Genomic DNA, 20,262 nt, shown 5'->3' on the forward strand with positions numbered 1-20,262 from the left:
ATTTGAGACCTTAATTTTTTTTTGTCTTAAGTAATTGGATCATTGGATATGTTATTTGAAGACCTTAATTCTTTCCCAATGTTGGTTATGAACGTGACTGCAGTGGTGCTATATCTGATTTCTGGAGCTCTTTGAGCGTGTAAGACCTTAATTCTTTCCCAATGTTATCCAATGATTTCCCAATTCTTTCCCAATGTTATCCAATGATTTCCCAATGTTAAGGTCTGATTTCCCAATGTTAAGGTCACTCAAAAATGTTATTTGAAGACCTTAATTCTTTCCCAATGTTATCCAATGATCCAACAAAAAAAAATTTAGAGCACAATATTTTGTTCGCAAAACATTTAAAAAATCATAAATAGTTTCTATTTATTGCATACATGAAAAATTATGATATCTTTGTATTTGTAATGCTATGGTGCCTAACAATATTAGGTTTAGAGCAAATGATATAACAAACGAAGTTAAAGTTTTAGAGGTATTTTGTTTTCTGTTTAATTTCTGTTTATAGTTTTCGTACATCTTTTGTAGATACATAAAACTGACATATAGTGAATGTTTAACTCAATATAAAATTAGCTATAAAATTTTTTTACGTAGCTCATTATTTTTCTGTCACATAGACAAAATTCTTTATGTATCAGGAGAATATAATGCCCAAACTCTATCATATTTATTCTATTGACGTCCGAACTTTATATTTTTTTAACAAAAAAAGGATTATTTAGAAAGAAATTATTGTTTTTAATATTTATTACCTTAAGCAGAACTCAAAGGATTTGAGATGAGATTTAAAAGCTAAGCTGAAACAAACAAACACAATATTTTGTATTTTATTGTGTATCGATGAGTGTACGTATTTGTTAATTTTATTTCAATAGTAAAAAACAGAAAATATGTAATAAACAGACAGATATATGTCTAATAATAATTTAAAGAGATAACCATAGAAAATGATTTGCGATTACATAATTCTATCTGATTTAGAAAATTTAAGTTTGCATATATATATATATATATATTACTGATAAACTAAACTATTATATATATAAAAATTACCGCGTGTACACACGGGGTTTTATCTAGTTAATTCCAATGAATCGTTAATGATATGTATGATACAAGTTTTGCTTAAAATTATTTATTAGTCAGGAACACAAATTTCTAATCAACTGTAAAATGTCATGAACACAAATTTTTATGCAACTGTATAATGTCATTAAATTTTTATGCAACTTTTTAAAATTAAATCTTGAAAATATTGATGAGCCAAACGTATATAAAAAATTAGCATACGTATTTCAATGACATAATACAGTTGATTATAAATTGGCAAGTGCACTTTCGTTATGAGAGAAATGCATGAGTTTCTCCGTAAGAACTTCTCTTTTGTACATTTGGCATCATTATTATCTCAAAGTTTTGTTTCCCCATCGTTTTCTTCTCAGCATTAATTTTAGTTTCCTTTTACCAATACATTAAACACATTTTTAATTTATTATAGGAAATAAAAATGGGGAGATGCTAGAAACCAAAGTCCAAAGGTCGAAGCCGAATCTTCTTTTCAACGTCTCTCCACTCTCCTTTTCCATGCTTTCACACTCACACTTCTCTCTCTGTCTCAAAGCTCTCAATCAATCTCCGCAAGTTCTTCTCTCCTTGATATCTCCCTCAGAAAAGTAATTTCTTGTCCAAATTCGGCTCTTTTCTTCTTCTTCTGATTCCTCGGAAATGTCGGTGGAATCGCTTTTATTCTTAATTCTTCTTATCTGGAACTTCAATGGCGAATTGAATGCTCTGAACGACGAAGGCTATGCTCTTTTGACTCTCAAGCAGTCAATTTCCAGAGATCCAAATGGTTCCTTAAGTAATTGGAACTCCAAGAATCAAAACCCTTGTTCTTGGAACGGAGTCACTTGCGATGATCAGAAGGTTGTTGTCTCTCTCAGCATCCCCAAGAAGAAACTTGTAGGTCATCTTCCTTCCTCTCTGGGTTTACTCTCTAATCTCCGCCATTTAAATTTGAGGAGCAATGAGCTTAGTGGGAGCTTACCTGTTGAGCTCTTTCATGCTCAACGGCTTCAAAGTTTGGTTCTTTATGGAAACTCCTTATCTGGGTCGATCCCAAACGAGATTGGCGACCTAAAGTTCCTGCAAATTCTGGATTTTTCGTATAATTCTCTAAATGGGTCGATCCCGGAATCGATTCTGCGTTGTAAGAGGCTTAGGAGCTTCGATTTGAGCCAGAATAATCTCACTGGTTCTGTGCCTAGTGGATTTGGTCAGGCTTTGGATTCTTTACAGAAGCTTGACCTTTCTTACAACAATCTCAATGGTCTCATTCCTGATGATTTGGGTAATTTGACTAGATTGCAAGGAACTCTTGATTTGTCTCATAATTCGTTTAGCGGCTCGATCCCAGCGAGCTTGGGGAGTTTGCCTGAGAAAGTGTATGTTGATCTAGCTCACAACAATTTGAGTGGACCAATCCCACAAACCGGTGCTCTGGTTAACAGAGGACCAACTGCGTTCTTAGGGAATCCGAGGCTGTGTGGACCTCCATTGAAGGATCCTTGTTTGCCAAATAAGGAAAATTCTCCAACATCTCACCCTTTTGTACCCGACAAGAGTGAAGGAGGAGCCAAGAAAGGAGGATCAGGTTTAAGCAAATCTGCTGTTGTAGCAATTGTGGTCTGTGATGCGATTGGAATCTGCATAGTTGGATTTCTCTTCTCTTGTTGCTACTTGAAGCTTTGCGCGCGTCGTAATAGCGTGGATGAGGAAGGCTATGTGCTGGAGAAAGAAGGGAAAGAAAAGAGAGGCTCTTTCTGTTTTGGAAGAGACGGATCAGAGAGCCCTTCCTCGGAAAATCTGGAGCCACAACAACATGATCTTGTTCTGTTGGATAAACACATGGCTTTGGATTTAGATGAGCTGCTTAAGGCTTCAGCTTTTGTTCTTGGAAAAGGCGGGAACGGGATTGTGTATAAAGTTGTCCTCGAAGATGGCCTAACCGTCGCTGTAAGGAGACTAGGAGAAGGAGGATCCCAAAGATGCAAGGAGTTTCAGACAGAAGTCGAAGCAATCGGGAAGCTAAGGCATCCGAACATCGTTAACCTTAAAGCTTATTATTGGTCAGTGGAAGAGAAGCTTCTCATCTACGACTACATTGCTAACGGAAGTCTTGCCAATGCACTCCACGGAAATCCCGGTATGGTGTCATTCAAGCCGCTTTCTTGGGAAGTTCGGTTAAAGATAATGAGGGGAATATCGAGAGGGTTGGTTTATCTTCACGAGTTTAGCCCCAAGAAGTATGTTCATGGATCTCTGAAACTCAGCAATATACTGCTGGGACAGGATATGGAGCCTCATATCTCGGATTTTGGACTCATGCACCTCTCTAGCATCGCTGGAACATTAGAACCAACCACAACTGACCGACCATCAAACAAGAGCGCCTCGTCTATTGGTTCATCCACAAACTTGAGCTCGTTTTATCAGGCTCCTGAAGCCAAGAAAGCAACAGTGAAGCCATCACAGAAATGGGATGTGTACTCGTTCGGGGTTATCTTGCTAGAGATGATAACGGGGAGATTACCGATTGTTTTTGTGGGGAAATCAGAAATGGAGATAGTGAAGTGGATACAGATGTGTATCGATGAGAAAAAAGAGATGTCAGACATTTTGGATCCGTATTTGGTGCCTGAGGACACAGAGATTGAAGAAGAGGTCATCGCTGTGCTGAAGATTGCAATGGCCTGTGTTAGTATTGTCCCGGAGAAACGCCCGTCGATGAAGCATATTGCGGATGCTTTGAACCAGATTTGCCTTCAGTGACAGAACAAAATAGTTGCAAGTTGAAAGTGTGGGTATATGTGTTTGAAGGAAATGTCTTATTGTTGTGTCTTCCCTTTTAATGTCAAAATCATATGTTATTTTAATATAGAGTTTTTTTGTTGTCACATAACTTTACTGTTATAATGATTGTGAAGGTACATATATGTATGTATAAGCTTCATAAGGTCATACATTTATAATAAACGATTACTGATTACTGAAATAGCAAGTCCTTATTTCTAGAAATCAATTATATGATAAGAGAATAATTTCTCTGATAATTTTCTTATGGACCAAAGGGCAATGTTGAACTGAAATTAGGAGGCTGTGTTCCAACACTTTCTCTTAAAATCTTTTCCATCTCTTCTGCACCATACATATTCCCTCCCTGTTATAACAATTATTATATATACAAATCCATGAAGATATTAATATAATTTAATCATGTCATATATGATAATTACCTGATACATATCCGTTGGCTCAATATCCAAAGAATTAAGGTCGTAGTACGCACTGGCCACTGAGAGTTTCATGGACAAAAACTGCATTCATGAGGATAGCAGAAAACCATGTAATTGTTGCATGTTATCATTAGGTTATTATAAAGGTTAATGGAATTTTTGCAGAGTGAAATGGATTGATTGTATATTGGCATAACCTCGATTTGATTCTGCAGTGATCGAACATAATCTATGATGACTTCAAGCATCACTGCCATTCCCATTGTCTGCATCATGTTCGAATTTCAGTAAAGAAAATAAACCCATTTTGATTAATTATATATTTATAAAACAATTTGTTTATATTGTTAAGATTGTTTAAAACAATCTGTTCATTTACATACGTGACACTGCCACAACCTCTGTAATTTTTTTGGAGTTCCGTATAAGAATATGGACGTGAACTCAATTATGTGTATCCTGTTTTGTTACGTAATTCACAAGTTAGACGATATATAGATTAAACATGTTTTAATCCCTAGAAAAATGATGAGATGATTTTTAGTCAAAAAAGAAAAAGAAAAAAAAGAAAGAATGATGAGATAACCTCAAAAATATCATCAAAATAGGCGGAGTTTATGAAATTTATCACACATTTTCTCTTTAAGTATATGGTAAATTAGAATAATATAACATCATAAAATTGGTATTATGTAGAACTTCCCCAGAAATAATGGGGTTGATTTAGATTTTTTTTGTGGAAAATTCAGTCACCTTGTAACAGCCGGGAACAAGGTCTTGTAAGCATTTCAGCTTTTCATTTATCTTCTCTCTTCGTACCTTTATGCATTCCAAAATTAATCCAAAACATGCCAATTTTTTCACAAAAATATTTTCCAATTTAGAATTTTGTTTGAGGATAAAATGTTTGTTGAATTACCCTTTCAGCCAAACTGTGACTATCAGTAGCTTGACCCCTCTTAGCCCGGACATGAACTACATCTCTTGGCTTCTGAATATCATCTTCATTCATGAATTCTTCCTCCTCCGACCTCTTTCTTCTTCTCTTTGACCCACTCTCTTCTTTTTTTCCTTTTCTTCCTAAACCGCCTGCCATTAATATATTTATCAAGTTTAAGAACAAATATATGAATATGGAGGATTCTAAGAAAATAAATTAAAAAGAACAAGATGAGATTCATTCACCGGGCGCCAGTAAATTTGGGGAGAAGTGAGAATCATTGTGGTGTGCATCAACTAAAGCTCCATTGGAGAAAAGCATGAAACTGGAAGGAGTAGAAACTGGTGAGTCCAAATTTGTTAGCTCTGGATTTTTGTTAATTTGTGCTAACAACGGGTGAAGACCAATGCTATAGTTATATGGCTCAAACCGCGCCATTAAAGAAACTACAAACTAAAATATGATTTTTTTTTTTTAATTTGAGCTTTGTTCTTTCTTTTTGTAAGACAATTATAAAACTTGCAACTGAGTTGTGATTGTTTATATAGATAGATATTGGTAAGATGTGCTCAATAATGAATTGAATTAGTTTGAAACAATTAAAATGGTTTAGCTGTATTGTGACTTGTGAGAATGAGAAGGAAGCGTGTGAGACCAAAGAGACACTTGCAGCTAGGTTTCCATTTACCACTGTGCAGTAGATTTTGTGGGACCCATGTTCAATGTTAGATATATCTAACCTGCCGGGACCTTTTGAGAATCCCTTTTAATGTAACAAGTATGGTCCAAAATGAAATAGAAGAAAAATGCTTTAATGATCAATGAGTGATCATCACAAGTTTTTGCATTATTAGGCTATCAGACAAAACTTACGTACGACGACTTCACATTAAACGTCTAACTCTGTTGGTTACCGAAAATACTAAAATTTTCAGTATCACTTAGACTATATTAGAATCGTAAAATAAGAAGATTGGTGTATATATTCTACTTTTTCAAGTCGCATATCGGTCCAACTTCACGTGGTAATCCCAAAACCCTAATTCTCATTACCTTCCTCGAGTAGCAGCATGGTTCGACTTATTATCTCTTTTTCATTGGGCCAGGTTCTAAATCGCCAACCGAAAATAATTGTTGCCTAGGCGGCCGAGTTACATAGACAGTAGATTCGGCAGGTTGCAAAACGTTAACATTAACGTCACAAATGTGATCAAATTGTCCACAAATGTTTATAGTAGAAATTACGAAATTTGACTTTGCTGGCATGACATCGCTATGATTGTGAGGAGGCAGAAAAATCCAAGCCCATCTCAGTCGTTAAGATTGGCTTCACCACTTTCCATTTTCTTACATCAATAATGAGGCAACTATCCAATTGCAGAATTACTAATACATATATAGTTCTACAAATTTATCAAAAAAAAAAAAAAACGTTGGGAATATCTCGCTTTCACATTAATTTTGGTTTCATTTTTCCTATTTTCCTTCTACATTACCGTAATAGCCTTTTAAATACAAAAAAGTAAATTTTCGTTGAAAAATATGTTTTACTAAGAATAGACACAAATTAGATACAAATTTTTGCTGTTCGATAATTTTCTGTTCAAAAAAAATGAAAAAAATAGACACAAATTAGGTACCCCAAAACTTAGTAGTGGTCATAAAAAGATTGAATAATCTCTTTACAATTTGCTATGCCTAATTTATATTGAAATTTCATGCTAAACATCATTTTTTTGGCAAGATCACTAACAAATTTTAAGAGATCGATAATATATGCATGTTGTTGGTAACCGTAAAAACTTCCATCAAAATCACCAACTTGCAATAATCATCTCAAAAACTTTCACAAGATTTCCTATCAAAAAGTACTTACTGAACTATCTTTATCTTAAATATCAACAATATTAAATATATAATGCAATTTTTAATTTGTGTACCAATATATAGATTTTACTGTTTTATTCGAATATCTTTGCTTGTAAATATGCATCGTAAAACTTGCTTTGGATGGTCGCTATGATTTCAAGCAGAGACTTATTGTAGTTTTTTTCTTTTATTAAAAGAAATTATTGTAGTTTGTTCTTCTACCGTTCGTTTTTACGCTGTTTGATTATTTTAATTCAAGAAATTTGACTCCCAACAAAAGATTACTGTTATATCCGATAATCTTTAACTATGATTGGAGTGATCCAAATTCAATTTGAAATCGACTCGAAATATAATTATTTCAGTTTTATTTCGGTAATAACATTTTAAACAAATACTGAATCAAAAAAGTAAAAAAATTAAACCGTGTCAAACAAGCATTTTAATTCTCATGTATGATCAATGGTTACTTCGCCGTTGTTTTGGTGACTATTTTCCCCCGATGGAATCTACTAGTTCAACTCGCGGATTTAGACCATCCACAACCTTGAACCGCATCATGGGGTTCATCAGCATTTTTTATTATTTGTTTGTGTTAAAAAGTGTTGGATGAATCTGTATGAACTTGGGAAAAAAATGGGTGTCCAACCTGAACTCGAAAATAATATATAGGTTTTAATGTTTTAATGTTTTTTACGTTTTTATGTTTTTGAACTCTTCAGCACACCTTGACTGCTGCACACGCTCCACACGCACATGTATCCTCTTCCTTATGATTCTGTTCCCAATCTAAACACCAACATAAAGCCACACTACAAGTTAGCTCTTCAATAAATTACATTACCGACTTGAAATTCAAAGACAGATACAATGATAGGCAACATCTCAAGTTAAAATCAAAACATCACAATAACCGTCGTAGCAAAAGAAGGACACAAGCGATAAAGGTAGCAACTTTAGCCTATTCCAACACTCTAAATCGATAGCTAAACAAAACCCATTTCAAAGAATCACAATTCTTACTCTAATTCAGCAAATCAACAATCTTTTAATTAGTCATGAACGATAATACGAACTCAAACAGATCAAATCGAAAACTTTCAACAATTGCAGACCTGCTTGTTGACTTCGACACCAACGGCGCGCTTGGTGACGTTCCAGATGCGACCAGTACGTCCATGGTAGAAATTGTGAGGCATACCTTTGTGAATAGCTCCATTAACCTTCACATCGACGTGTGAGGAGTAATATAGCGACCTATACAGTCATAAAAGAAGTGATGATCGAAAAAAAAGTTGAAACGAAACAATCGAATCATACATAATTCACCAAAATAACAAATCGGGCGATTCATGATTTTGATCGAGGATACAAGAGATTTTCCGATTAAAACATAAACAAAATGAGAATCAGAAGCAAAGAGATTACCTTGACCACCTCATTCATTTTGGGTTTTCACAAATAAATCGTCGATAGAAAAAAAGGTTGAAGAAGAGAGAAATGAAAAATGGTCGACCAAAATCGATTCCCGACCCAAACTCTTTTTTTTTCTCAACCAAGGACCAATATGAGCATGACACCTGGCCGATGAACCCTTGATGATACGGGTTCGTTGAGATGACCATGAAGAGACGATGTGATCGAAATTTTGGGGTTCAACAATTAAAAAATACCTAAAAAATTGCTTTGGGTCCCACTAAAGAACTCCAACGAACCTGCGTTGGAGCTGGTCTTACATTTAGTTCAACTCTTTCAACAATCAACATTGTAGCTTGGTGTACATTATTGATCTTTGCCTACGCGTAAAACTACTATGGAGCCTTCCTTCATGGTCTAAGGAACTAGCATTCTGTTATATATTTTTGTGTTACTTGGAGGTACGAATTTTCTTTGTTCATTAATTTTCACACTTGAACATTGTTTAGTAGCCAAACTAAGTATTTTTTTTTCTGTATTCTTGGACGATTGAGAATTATTGGTTTGAACACAGCTGAAGGAAGGAAGCAAATTTAGAGTAAAGCGCTTCTTGAACCACTCTTGACAAAAACCCTTCGCGGACTCATATCATTTGCTCAAGTCAATGAATAGCCGAGCGATATAGAACGTTTAGCAGCGGCATTCCGATGAAGTTTAATTCTAATACAAACCACTAAAACATATTGTATGATCATAGTATTGTTTAAGGTGTGTTATTTAACTATTATCTTCTGGTTGAGAAATTAATAGTGTAGCAGCAAGCGCGGCAAAATCGCATAAAGCATTGACATTTTATTTTATACTAGCTAACTCATAATCAAATTACAAATTTTTCATTGTTTATGATCTTATGGATTTAAACTTGGTACTATGGACGTGTCATTATCGGATCGAGTTGGCTATAATTACACAAATGGGTCGGCATTATAACACCACCGTAATTTCAACTTTAAATATACCATTTAATTCACAACCAATGTGAGCTTCCAGAAAAAGAAACTGATGGGTTAGTATTTACCACTACGACCTTTCTAAATTTGAAAATCAAAATTGTATTTCGCCACCCTTGTTGTTCCTTTCTTCATTCCATGTGTTTCTATCTTTTCACTTTTGTTCTGCCCCACTAAACTTATCTTGAAACAGAGGCTGTGTTATTGAGTTATTTCTATATTTATATTTATTTATCTGGTAAACGAATTATCTAGAATTTGAGAAGGAACAGTTCCAAGAATGACACGTGTTTCTATAGAGTACTCTTAATCCAAACTATATGGTACGTGACTTCGCATAGAGTTCCTCTGGTGCCAAGATTTGATTGATTTTACATACGTCGAACTTAAATACTTGAAGAACCCTTTACAAGTTGCAAAGCTTGTTCTCTGTTTTTTTTTGTTTGTCGCCAAGTCTTTTTTTGTTGAAATATTTGTTTTTCTTTTTTGTTGAAAATTCGCCAGTGTCTCTTCTTTTAGTTTGTTATTACTTTTAAAAATTGCTGTAGTTTTAGATGAATTTTAATCATTTTCCAATATATATCACAAGTCTATAAATTCCCCAAAACCGTTGAATTCACTTCCACTTCTCAAATCAGTCTCTCTCTCTCTTCTCTCTCTCTCTCTCTCTCTCTCTCTCTCTCTCTCTCTCTCTCTCTCTCTCTCTCTCTCTCTCTCTCTCTCTCTCTCTCTCTCTCTCTCTCTCTCTCTCTCTCTCTCTCTCTCTCTCTCTCTCTCTCTCTCTCTCTCTCTCTCTCTCTCTCTCTCTCTCTCTCTCTCTCTCTCTCTCTCTCTCTCTCTCTCTCTCTCTCTCTCTCTCTCTCTCTCTCTCTCTCTCTCTCTCTCTACAAAAATGTCAAATATAATGAAGAGGAGCTATGATGGAAATGAAGATGGCGCAGAGCAGCGAAAAGGGCCTTGGACACTTGAGGAAGACACTCTTCTCACCAATTACATTGCCAATAACGGTGAAGGCCGATGGAATCTGCTCGCTAAATCGTCTGGTAATATTCCTTTTCTTTTACATTTTATATACTTGATGTGCACGGCACTATAGGCGAAATTTTATTAAATGTTTTATTAATTGGTCTAACATCAACTATTAGATACCTTCACTTCATGTTATAGTCACTAATCAGTTTGAATTAAAAGTTTGATCCCTTTCTTGTAAAAAAAAAACAGGGCTTAAAAGAAAAGGAAAAAGTTGCAGATTGCGATGGTTGAATTATCTTAAACCTGACATAAAGCGAGGGAATCTCACTCCTCAAGAACAACTCTTAATCCTCGAGCTCCACTCTAAATGGGGTAATAGGTACGTTACTATTATTTATTCATTCTTTACGTAAAAAAATACGAAGATTAAGAAATTACATAAATATCTATTATTTTTCCTCGTTCTATGTATAGAATGACTATAATCTAACATGTAACATGTTGTTTCTTAGGTGGTCAAAAATTGCGCTGTATTTACCCGGAAGAACAGACAACGAGATCAAAAACTACTGGAGGACTAGAGTTCAGAAACAAGCACGCCAGCTCAACATCGATTCCAGCAGCCACAAGTTCTTGGAAGTTGTGCGTAGCTTCTGGGTTCCAAGATTGATCCACAAGACGAAAGATAACTCGGACACCAACACTAAAGCTCCTCCTCCTGATTCACTTGGACCCGTTATACGAGATACCGATTTCTCTCAAGAACCGGGTTTCAACATGGATTGTTCCAGTACTACCATGTCTCAAGATCTCAAGAAAATTTCAGAATTCATGGATTTGTCTGATCTTGAGACCTCAAGCTCTTCAATGTACTTGGATGGATCACGAGGGAGTAGTAGTCAGTCTGTGAGTGAAAATTATAGTAGCTGTTTCCCTTGCATAGAGGGGGATTACACGGTGGCCACCATGGGTAATTCAGACATTTTACCATTGCATGATTGTCACATAGCAGATTCGGCTTACGAGGAGGATGTGACACAAGATCCAATGTGGAACATGGATGATATTTGGCAGTTTAAGGAGTACGCATACTTTAATTAGGTTGTGGAGCCCATGGATATGGATATTCTTACAACCTCAAAGGAGTTTCTAAGTATTCTATTATCATTTGTTTGCTTTGTTACGGCTTATAGTTAAAGTCTGAATTATTTGAAATTAAGTTCAAAGAGAGCTAATGTAAAACTATGAGTTAATAAGTTTCTATATGAGTCTTTTACGTAGAAATTTAACTTTTGACTAATTATGAGGAAGTGACAGCTGAAAGAATAGTGCTTGTCTCCCTGAAGAAAAGCCTAATCTTTGAATATTAAATAGTTCTCACTTTCGTGTGTTTGGATCATCTGAAGGAGAACAAATCTAATCTCACCTCTACATGTGAAAGAATCCAAAATATCACCTCTAAATCGTGTATATACATATATACACGATGTTAATTCAATCCAAGAAAATGACGGGGCAATAGTGAAAGTTCTAGAAATAATTGATGAATTGTCTTCGGAAAATTAGACGTGTGCATGGCAGTAAGTCGACGGAAAGTCTGCACGTTTGGCATTATATGATTTTTTGTGTTTTTTTAAATAGTCACACGTTTAAATTTGTGCTCTAAATAATATTTGAATGTAGATAATATATAAAACTAATTATAATCTTTGGGCACTTATATGAACCATGCATATAAATGTTGCATTATATATTCCAGTTGCATTATATATTCCAACCAATTAAGACACATTAACTAGATTATAATTACTGAATTTACCTCCTACTTTTTGTATGCCTCGAGCATAAATAATAGTTCTTCTCTAATCCGTAAACTAAAGTTCTTTTTTCTTTGTTGGTGTAAATCCGTAAAGTTGTTTAGTTTAGAATTTTACATAAAAAAGCAGAAGAAATTTAAAAATAGAAAAGCTAAGTGTACAAAAAACCACTCAATTTGCTAACTGGAAATATATATTAGATTAATTCTCTTTTAATATATTTTTTTGCCCCTCTTTTTCAATTTGATATGATACATATAAGTTCATTGCATTTAGCCATTTACATTTAACAAGACCTTATCGACCACCTATTGATTATCCTATATGTGGCTCAAAAAATGATAATAAATACAAAACTAGTTGAAGATACATAGTCCCACAAGAGCTTCAACGTGATAGAGAAATGTAGTTTTTATTTTTACTAACGAATGTGTAATCTTGAACTACTTTGGAGGTAAGTTAATCTTTATTACTTCCAAATAAAAAGTTTTAAAAAGCTTTTAATTTTTTTCGGAGGTCAGTTCATGGAAACTTTAGAATGATTTGAACCCAAATTAAAAGGCATTATAAAGTTGCGATAAACTCTTAAATCATTTTTCAGAGGCCCTGAAGGCAATAGTACACATTTATTTCATCACTTTTTTGGAAATGAAAGTCTTTGCATGCTTTGTCTCCTTCTCATCTCCAATAATTCAATTTTTCTATGGATCACATACATTTGTATATCAGATAAATAGGAGTTACTATTTTTCTTTTGATAAATTATTCTTTGTGTGTGATTGTGCTAAATGTTTATAGAAAAACGTGTTATATATAAAATTCTACCCAGACAGCCCGTTTACTTTGTGTCAATATTTTTCTTCCATTATATTAAATATCTTCGTCTACTACAAAATCACGAGCGCATATTCCGGGAAATTAATCCAACAAAGATGGGAATTGTAGAAACATTGGCCATAAACTGTTTGATGGTCAAAGTTGTTCATGGATGTTGTTGGAGAGTCGTATGTTTTTGTTGGAATAGTAATCAGTCAAACTTATTTTTTTGTAACAAGGGTTTATCAGTCAAACTTATTGACCAACGAACGATGTTGTAACTTTTTTTTTGTTTTGTTAAAGAATGTTGTAACTTGTAATCATCAACATAATGATCCTCTAACAAAAAAAAAGTAATCATCAACAGAAGAATAATTAACTCGAATATATTATAAGCTGTAGTTCATGAAACAGTGATTTTTTTCTGGCATAAGATCACTCAATCACACCTCGAGGAAAAACCCATAATCGTGGAACCTTGGGCTTTCATATAATCTAGCTATCATTTTGATTTAATCGGACGAAAACAAGATCTTTTTTTTATATAAAAAAAAAGTAAACTGAAAACCGTTGCTGTAATAAGATTCTTTTTTTTAACAAATTAATTTTATTGGTTAAATAATTTAGAAAAACAAAAACTTGGTTTTCCTATATTAAGATTTTGTATTGTTTGGTCATGTTCGTACAGTGCTACGGCGGCAAACATCATCAAAATTAAATAAAACAGTGCTAAAATCAAACACGAGAAAACTAATATGTTCACTAATGCTTTAGTTATTAGACAAAAATTTCGCAGTGTTGATGATGTTATGTGATTTTTTTTTAGCTAGGTGGACAATACATGATGGATGACTCAAAAGTCAAAACCCCCTAAATTACATAAACATACAGTTAGTTTATGCATTCTGTACGTCAATCAAACGATGTCGTTTTCTGTTTTAATGACGTGCATCCGAGTAATCTTTTTAAAAATAAATAGTTTGTCTAGCCATGTGTAGGTCTGACCTTTTGAGACTCGCTTATTTTAGTTCGTGCATGATTTTGCATAACATGTTAATTCGTGTACATGTAGACATTCACAAGTGGACAAAGTTGATGCCAATTTAACAACTTTACTGCATACCTCATATCCTAAAGTTGTCCTTATCGTAAAAGCATCTTGTTCCTTAATCTTTAATATTCCATCTTCTTTTACAACTTTTGTATTCTGTGTAATTGTTCATAAGGTTTCATAGGAATTCAGAACCAATATCAAGCTTTTAATGTCGTGAAGTGGACAATGAAATTAGAATGATGTGCCGGAAATATCAAAGGCAGCGCACGTTGAAACCCTATCACAATCCCATCAGAGCAGAGCTTTCGATTTTCAGTAAATCAAAATCACATGCTAAAGATACTAGACATTCTCTATATTACATCTGTCAAGGAGCTTTTAGCATCTTTTTGTGCTAGTAATACCAACATTTGTTTCATGCTTTAGTTTCGGAACAAAGAAAAATGAATTATAATAAATTATGCAACATGTTTAAATTATGAACCCAATTAAAAACAAATTAGTGTAGAAATTGAATTAATGAAGTAGCTGTAAATGTTTTCAGGGGGTTCGATAGTAAATCCTTTTGACCAAAACAGCCACAAACAAGTGAAACAACTAGGTACTCATTGTAAACAGAGTAAGTATACATTTGGAAAAAAGTGAATTTTATAACTTATGCAACAAGTGTAAAATATGAGCCAATTATAAAAACAAATTAGTGTGGAAATTGAATTAATGAAGTAGCGCTAAACGTTTTTAAAGGGTTCAATAGTAAATCCTTTTGACCAAAACAGCTACAAACAACCGAAACAAATTTTCAAATTTCCCAAATTTAACTGGTCACTTAGATCTTTGACACTATTTACTTCCCACCTTTCCCATAGCTGTCTCTGAGTGTGACCGTCCGGTTAAACACAAGCTTTCCCGGCTCAGAGTCCTTGTCCACCGCAAAATAACCTAATGCATCACAAGTTATGGTTGAAACTTGTATCAGTGTTGATTTAAAGATTAAAAAGAAAAGGAACAAAAAAAAAAAAAGAACTTGTTGCTCATCAAGAATAACAATCACTTTTTATGATCATGAAACAGAAAATACCTAGCCTTTCGAATTGGAATCTGTCCCCGACCGCAGCATCTTTAAGGATTGATGAAGCATAGGAATCAGAAAGCACCACTTTGGAGTTTGGATTAATGTCAGTGAGCCAATCGTCATTGAGTTCAGCAGGGTTCTGTGTTATGATCAAAATACAATTTAGCTCAACGAAGATCTTTGCAACTAAAACAAAAGCTAGAGAATAATAAAATACCTCGGAGTTGAAGAGTTTCTCAAATAATCGGACTTCAACCTTTATAGGCTCTTTTCCTGGGGAAGATTCAGCAACCCAGTGTAGAACCCCCTGCAGAAAAATAGGGACCGATTAATAAGAGCCACAAGAACTACAGAAATTATAATGATGATTACAGGAAAGAACCTTTGGCTTTGTCTTTTTCTCAGGGTCATACTCCGCATGAATCTCACGAATGGTTTCATTGTCATCAGCAAGGACAACGTTGGTGCACTTGATTGGGAAAGCGTATCTGCAAACAGAAGAAAGCACATTTTGGTCACAGATGAATCTTATCCAAAGCCAAAGTAGTATATATAGTAATGATGATAATAGCAAGTGTCCGTTTCTATACCTTAGCAAGACTGATTTACCAGGGGCGAGCCCATAGTAGTCTTTTGAATCCTTCATTCGGAAGTCAGATTGCTCGATGTATACAACTCTAGAGAACGGAACCTATATCAACAACACCCAAAAAGAAAGATCAGGAGAACAGAACAATGTTGTGTAGAAGAGTACTATATGTGAAACACAGTTTACCTTGTAGAATGCAGAGGGATCATCGTTCTGAGCATCAGGCCACCTTTTGGCGTCAAGCTCCATAACCTTATCTGATTCCAAATTGGTGATGACCACCTTAAGAGGACTAAGCACAACCATAGTCCGGGGAGCCGTTTTATTCAACTCTTCTCTGATATGATGCTCAAGCCGACTCACATGTATCATGCTACCATCACTTCAATATACAACAATAGGCAAGCAGATTTAATGAATATGACTAAGATTGGCCAACTCTTATAATGTGATATAGATAAATAGCAAACCTTCTCGTAATTCCCATTCCTCGTACAAAAGCATTGATCGCTGTAGGAGTCACACCCCTCCGTCTCAAACCAGCAAGTGTCAAAAGACGTGGATCATCCCAACCATCAACATAATTGTTTGTCACAATGTAATTCAACTGCAAGAAAAGAAAGAGAAACAAAAATACAACCAACATAAGATTATCTGCAGAAAATGTTCAAAGTAGTTCACTAGCAAGTTAAGTATTTTACCGACCTTACGCTTGGACATTACAGTGTTTGTGACATTCAACCGTGAATATTCCCACACATACGGCATGTAGAGACCCAGGGAATGTAATAACCAGTAATACGAAGCTCGCCGGGTTTCAAATTCAAGAGTACAGAGCTACATTTTATGGAGATAAACATGAAAAGGTTAGAACAACATAAGAGATTGTAGAACAACAAAGATACAGATACTGAATAGGCTTTTATAACACTGGACGCAAATAAATGGGTCACGAATGCATCATTTTTTTGTTGCAAAAGGCCTAGAAAGGGACAAACCGAGTGTGTTATATTCTCGAGAGAATCAACAGTGCAGTGGGCATAATCGTAGCTCGGATAGATGCACCATTTGTCACCAGCATGAGGATGAGGTGTGAACTGCAAAGCATACCACCAAATCAGATACTCAAAGAATGGGGAGAACGTATTCTTCTATGCATACAGAGATGATTTTTGTTTCACTTGCCTTTATACGATAGGCAATAAGATCATACATATTAAAATTATCATTTTGCATATCCTGCTTCATTCTTAACGTTGCCTTCCCTTCCTCAATCATTCCTCGTCTCATTTCGTCAAAGAGTTTTAGAGAATCTTCAATAGGCCTGTCTCTCCAGGGGCTATTCATTTTCTTCTCTCTGTACTCTTTTATCTCTTCAGCAGTCTGAAAGTTGAAAAACATAATTTAAGAGAGAATGAGTTCTATGTGTGGAGTAAGTTGCAGCAGCTTAGAACTAACGCGTGACAACTGGTTGGAAAATGCAACAGGAATCCATATATTAGAACGTTTAAATTGATTCAACCTGATGATCAACATAAGCATGACCTCTCCGAATCAACTCGACTGCCAGATCATACAATTCTTGGAAATAATCACTGGTGTACGTAATCTAGAAGAAAACAGTGGAAAGAATTAGATATATATAAACACACAATAATACTAAGAAAAATTTATTGATACTTAAAAGTAAGAATACCTTGAAGGGTTCCCAACCCATCCAGTTAACAATGTCTTCAATGTGATTAATGTACTCTTTCTTTTCTGCTTCGGGATTGGTATCATCATATCTAAAAAAACAATTTTTTAAGAGAATCCATAACTATGTCCTGATAGAAAAAACAATGATTGCTATTGAGACGTAAAAGCAAATAAGTAATCTAACCTTAGGTAACAGCAGCCCCCTCGCTCTTTTGCAAGACCAAAATCGACAAACATAGCCTGAAAGAACAAACATTGGATATGACCAAAAAAGGTAGGTCTTACCAATCATAAATAATCATGCAAAGTATCTGACGATCATAAATTATGTGAATGTTACCTTAGCATGTCCAATATGTAGATAACCATTTGGTTCAGGGGGGAACCGGGTATAAACTTTCCCTCCAGTCACCTTGAGATGTTTATCAAGCACTTCCCTCTTATTGCTACATCTGAGCACTGAGCCATCGCTGAAAAACACTTCTGTATGAACCTGAAAATATAATTAATGGTAACTTACATGATTACATCAACATTGCTGCCACCGAGTCTCTATGAGCATATGTTACATGGCAATGCTAGCTATGAATTCACCAATGAAAAAAAAAAAAAAAAATCACTTGATACATATTGGCATCATCCATTTGCTTCAAAAGCTATATATTTTCCCAACTTTCCATATTCAACATTGTATAAGAAGTTTGTTCCAGATCACCAGAATAAACAGGCGCAAGCCATACAGATCAAATCTATTCTACTCTTGTTATGACCTAATCAGCACCCAGAAGTACGATAATCAATGGAAGAGGATTTAAAAGCAAAAACGTGGACTTGAAAATCTCAATAAAACAAAACTATCAGAAACAAACAAAAAGCAGTGCGAGTACCATCAAATTTTTCTCTGGCTGAGGGAATATAGAATATGGATTAAGCTCCTCTTCAGATGGCTCTGGGGTAGCTTCCACAGCAGCTTTCTTTTCCTAAAGATGCCACAGAAATGAAGCATTAAAGTAACTACATACACAGTAGGATAACAAAGTACGAAAAATTCCAATTACCTCGGCTTTGGCAGGTTTCTCCTTCTTTTCCTTCTTTTTTGTAGGTTTTTCATTATCAGCAGCAGTTTTCTCACCAAGCAGTTCATAAAGTTTTTCTTCTATGACGTCCTATTGCAGACAGAAGACTGGATAAGAAAACTAAAATTTCGATTGTGACTAGCAAAGAAGACAGTGTGCCAAAACTGTTACCTTTGCAATCTTAGGATCTGCCCATGGCAAACTTTTCCGGACAAGTCCAAGTAATTGACCCACTATACCACATAAATACATCACGTTCAACCAAGAAACAGTATAAGCTGGTTATGAGAAAAGATATGGAGAAAGAGAGACTGAAATATTTAGACAATGAGGTAAAGAGACTAACCATTAGTTCGGTAACGCTGCTCCAATATTGTCTTCTTATTCTCTTCAAAGACTTCTTTAACTGCTTTCACAATATCTTCTAGGGAAACTTCAATCCCTGTTCCAAAACGATAATGAAGATCTCACCTCCAAATCCATGGAAAACACAGCAATATATAACCTCCAAGAATCATGTTAATAAAGAAAAAATAGAACACCTAGACATGATAGCATTAAGGAACAAATATAAATTCATAATCGCAAGCACAAAATATCCTACCAACACCACATGCTTCCTCAAATTCATTTAGCTTGAAATCCTCAGGCGTAGTATTGTTAAAAAACGCTATTGCAGCATCCAATTGGGCTGGAGTTTTGATCTGCAGATTATAGAGAGAGAATCAAAACAATATTCGCCAGCTTTCCATCAACAAAACAGAACCAAACACACGAATGGGAAGTTCTGACCTTAGAGGAGACAATGTACTTGAACAATGTAGGACGATGCAAATGAACATTTGAATGGTGCTTAGCAGCAACCTGTTAACACATAATTGCCAGGAGAATACAACCGCAATAAGTTTCTTTAAGTTGGCAAAAATTCAAGGCAAGTTTGGTTTCATAATAAAAAGATAGAAAACAAAAAAACTTTCTGAAGCTAACTAAATTTAACAAGAATGAGATCAAATTAATCAGAATATATCTCACCGTGTACAAGAGATTCCCAGTAGTTCGATCGCACCCATTAGTAACACCAGCCTGTACACAAGACAAAGTTCATAAATAGCAAGCTCAGATGATCTAATTGAGCAGGTAAGAGATCAAATTACAGCAGATACACACATGCAAAGAAGTCCAAATCATCTGCGAATTTCGAAATGAAAGAAATTGGGAGATTACAGAAAAATCCGATATGGTCAACAGATAAACAAAATCGAGACTTTCTCAGAAGAATAAGTTTTCTTCTATCCAATTCATCGGATTACAGTAAGATCCGAAACTTCAGTAGCGAGGTAAGAACAAGGAAGAGTACAGAGTAGAGAGTAAACCTCGTGGATAACGGCGGTGAGATTGGTGGTGAGCTTGTCGTTATTAACGGTAGTGCTGGCGGTTTTCTCGTCCAAACCGATACTGAGGAAGAGCTTCACAGATTTCTCGGAGTTATCGTCTTTGGGAGCCATGGCGCTGAAACTGACAAAAGTAACAGAAAAATAAAAAAAGAAGGAGACGGACCTCTAGGGTTTAAATGTTGGGGACGTGACGAAGCTTTCTTCTAAACCGGAGTGACTGACTCTTTGGTTTACTTTT

The 20,262-nt window shown here is 35.1% G+C and overlaps 5 protein-coding genes across 5 annotated transcripts; 2 read left to right on the forward strand and 3 right to left on the reverse strand.

The window, feature by feature from the left end:
* Positions 1 to 1,599: 1,599 nt before the first annotated feature.
* LOC18992397 (receptor protein kinase-like protein ZAR1) lies at positions 1,600 to 3,975 on the forward strand. The gene has a single exon (XM_006415796.2). It carries the CDS (start codon positions 1,732 to 1,734, stop codon positions 3,835 to 3,837), a length of 2,106 nt encoding a protein of 701 aa, XP_006415859.1. The 5' UTR covers positions 1,600 to 1,731; the 3' UTR covers positions 3,838 to 3,975.
* A 148-nt stretch (positions 3,976 to 4,123) lies between these two features.
* Positions 4,124 to 5,755, reverse strand: LOC18992399 (transcription factor bHLH75). The gene is made up of 6 exons (XM_006415795.2): positions 5,487 to 5,755; positions 5,221 to 5,390; positions 5,055 to 5,120; positions 4,499 to 4,567; positions 4,302 to 4,382; positions 4,124 to 4,225 (listed from the first exon to the last, which is right to left on the reverse strand). Exons 1-6 carry the CDS (start codon positions 5,677 to 5,679, stop codon positions 4,124 to 4,126), a joined length of 681 nt encoding a protein of 226 aa, XP_006415858.1. The 5' UTR covers positions 5,680 to 5,755.
* A 2,007-nt stretch (positions 5,756 to 7,762) lies between these two features.
* On the reverse strand, positions 7,763 to 8,624 carry LOC112084179 (60S ribosomal protein L21-1-like). The gene is made up of 3 exons (XM_024153416.1): positions 8,539 to 8,624; positions 8,226 to 8,367; positions 7,763 to 7,899 (listed from the first exon to the last, which is right to left on the reverse strand). The coding sequence occupies exons 1-3, from the start codon at positions 8,550 to 8,552 to the stop codon at positions 7,804 to 7,806; spliced, it is 252 nt and encodes an 83-aa protein (XP_024009184.1). The 5' UTR covers positions 8,553 to 8,624; the 3' UTR covers positions 7,763 to 7,803.
* A 1,780-nt stretch (positions 8,625 to 10,404) lies between these two features.
* Positions 10,405 to 11,792, forward strand: LOC18992398 (transcription factor MYB62). The gene is made up of 3 exons (XM_024152652.1): positions 10,405 to 10,579; positions 10,758 to 10,887; positions 11,021 to 11,792. Exons 1-3 carry the CDS (start codon positions 10,429 to 10,431, stop codon positions 11,607 to 11,609), a joined length of 870 nt encoding a protein of 289 aa, XP_024008420.1. The 5' UTR covers positions 10,405 to 10,428; the 3' UTR covers positions 11,610 to 11,792.
* Positions 11,793 to 14,869: 3,077 nt separating this feature from the next.
* LOC18992400 (glutamine--tRNA ligase, cytoplasmic) lies at positions 14,870 to 20,198 on the reverse strand. Its single transcript, XM_006415798.2, has 22 exons — positions 20,004 to 20,198; positions 19,663 to 19,713; positions 19,423 to 19,494; positions 19,235 to 19,334; positions 18,977 to 19,072; positions 18,802 to 18,863; positions 18,613 to 18,720; positions 18,442 to 18,534; positions 17,895 to 18,047; positions 17,739 to 17,794; positions 17,553 to 17,643; positions 17,379 to 17,465; positions 17,042 to 17,239; positions 16,855 to 16,953; positions 16,562 to 16,693; positions 16,327 to 16,463; positions 16,043 to 16,238; positions 15,858 to 15,958; positions 15,650 to 15,755; positions 15,485 to 15,574; positions 15,274 to 15,406; positions 14,870 to 15,134 (listed from the first exon to the last, which is right to left on the reverse strand). The coding sequence occupies exons 1-22, from the start codon at positions 20,133 to 20,135 to the stop codon at positions 15,040 to 15,042; spliced, it is 2,388 nt and encodes a 795-aa protein (XP_006415861.1). The 5' UTR covers positions 20,136 to 20,198; the 3' UTR covers positions 14,870 to 15,039.
* Between the last annotated feature and the right edge of the window lie 64 nt (positions 20,199 to 20,262).

Source organism: Eutrema salsugineum, unplaced genomic scaffold (genome assembly GCF_000478725.1).
Source record: "Eutrema salsugineum unplaced genomic scaffold, Eutsalg1_0 scaffold_5, whole genome shotgun sequence".
Taxonomy (NCBI): domain Eukaryota; kingdom Viridiplantae; phylum Streptophyta; class Magnoliopsida; order Brassicales; family Brassicaceae; genus Eutrema; species Eutrema salsugineum.

Bases quoted from the DNA above. Each gene is read 5' to 3' on its own strand.
- LOC112084179 (XM_024153416.1), bottom strand. The intron at 7,900-8,225 runs GTCTGCAATTGT...GTTGGTGTTTAG, and splicing joins GTGTCGAAGTCAACAAGCAG to ATTGGGAACAGAATCATAAG.
- LOC18992398 (XM_024152652.1), top strand. From the start codon at position 10,429: ATGTCAAATATAATGAAGAGGAGCTATGATGGAAATGAAGATGGCGCA. The intron at 10,580-10,757 runs GTAATATTCCTT...AAAAAAAAACAG, and splicing joins TCTGCTCGCTAAATCGTCTG to GGCTTAAAAGAAAAGGAAAA. The intron at 10,888-11,020 runs GTACGTTACTAT...GTTGTTTCTTAG, and splicing joins CACTCTAAATGGGGTAATAG to GTGGTCAAAAATTGCGCTGT.
- LOC18992397 (XM_006415796.2), top strand. From the start codon at position 1,732: ATGTCGGTGGAATCGCTTTTATTCTTAATTCTTCTTATCTGGAACTTC.
- LOC18992400 (XM_006415798.2), bottom strand. From the start codon at position 20,135: ATGGCTCCCAAAGACGATAACTCCGAGAAATCTGTGAAGCTCTTCCTC. The intron at 17,795-17,894 runs GTAACATTCACA...TTGTTCTTTCAG, and splicing joins TACATATTGGACATGCTAAG to GCTATGTTTGTCGATTTTGG. The intron at 17,644-17,738 runs GTTAGATTACTT...TTGTTTTTTTAG, and splicing joins GGGGGCTGCTGTTACCTAAG to ATATGATGATACCAATCCCG.
- LOC18992399 (XM_006415795.2), bottom strand. From the start codon at position 5,679: ATGGCGCGGTTTGAGCCATATAACTATAGCATTGGTCTTCACCCGTTG. The intron at 4,568-5,054 runs GTGACTGAATTT...AACATGATGCAG, and splicing joins TTGTTCCCGGCTGTTACAAG to ACAATGGGAATGGCAGTGAT. The intron at 4,383-4,498 runs GTTATGCCAATA...TCATGAATGCAG, and splicing joins CACTGCAGAATCAAATCGAG to TTTTTGTCCATGAAACTCTC.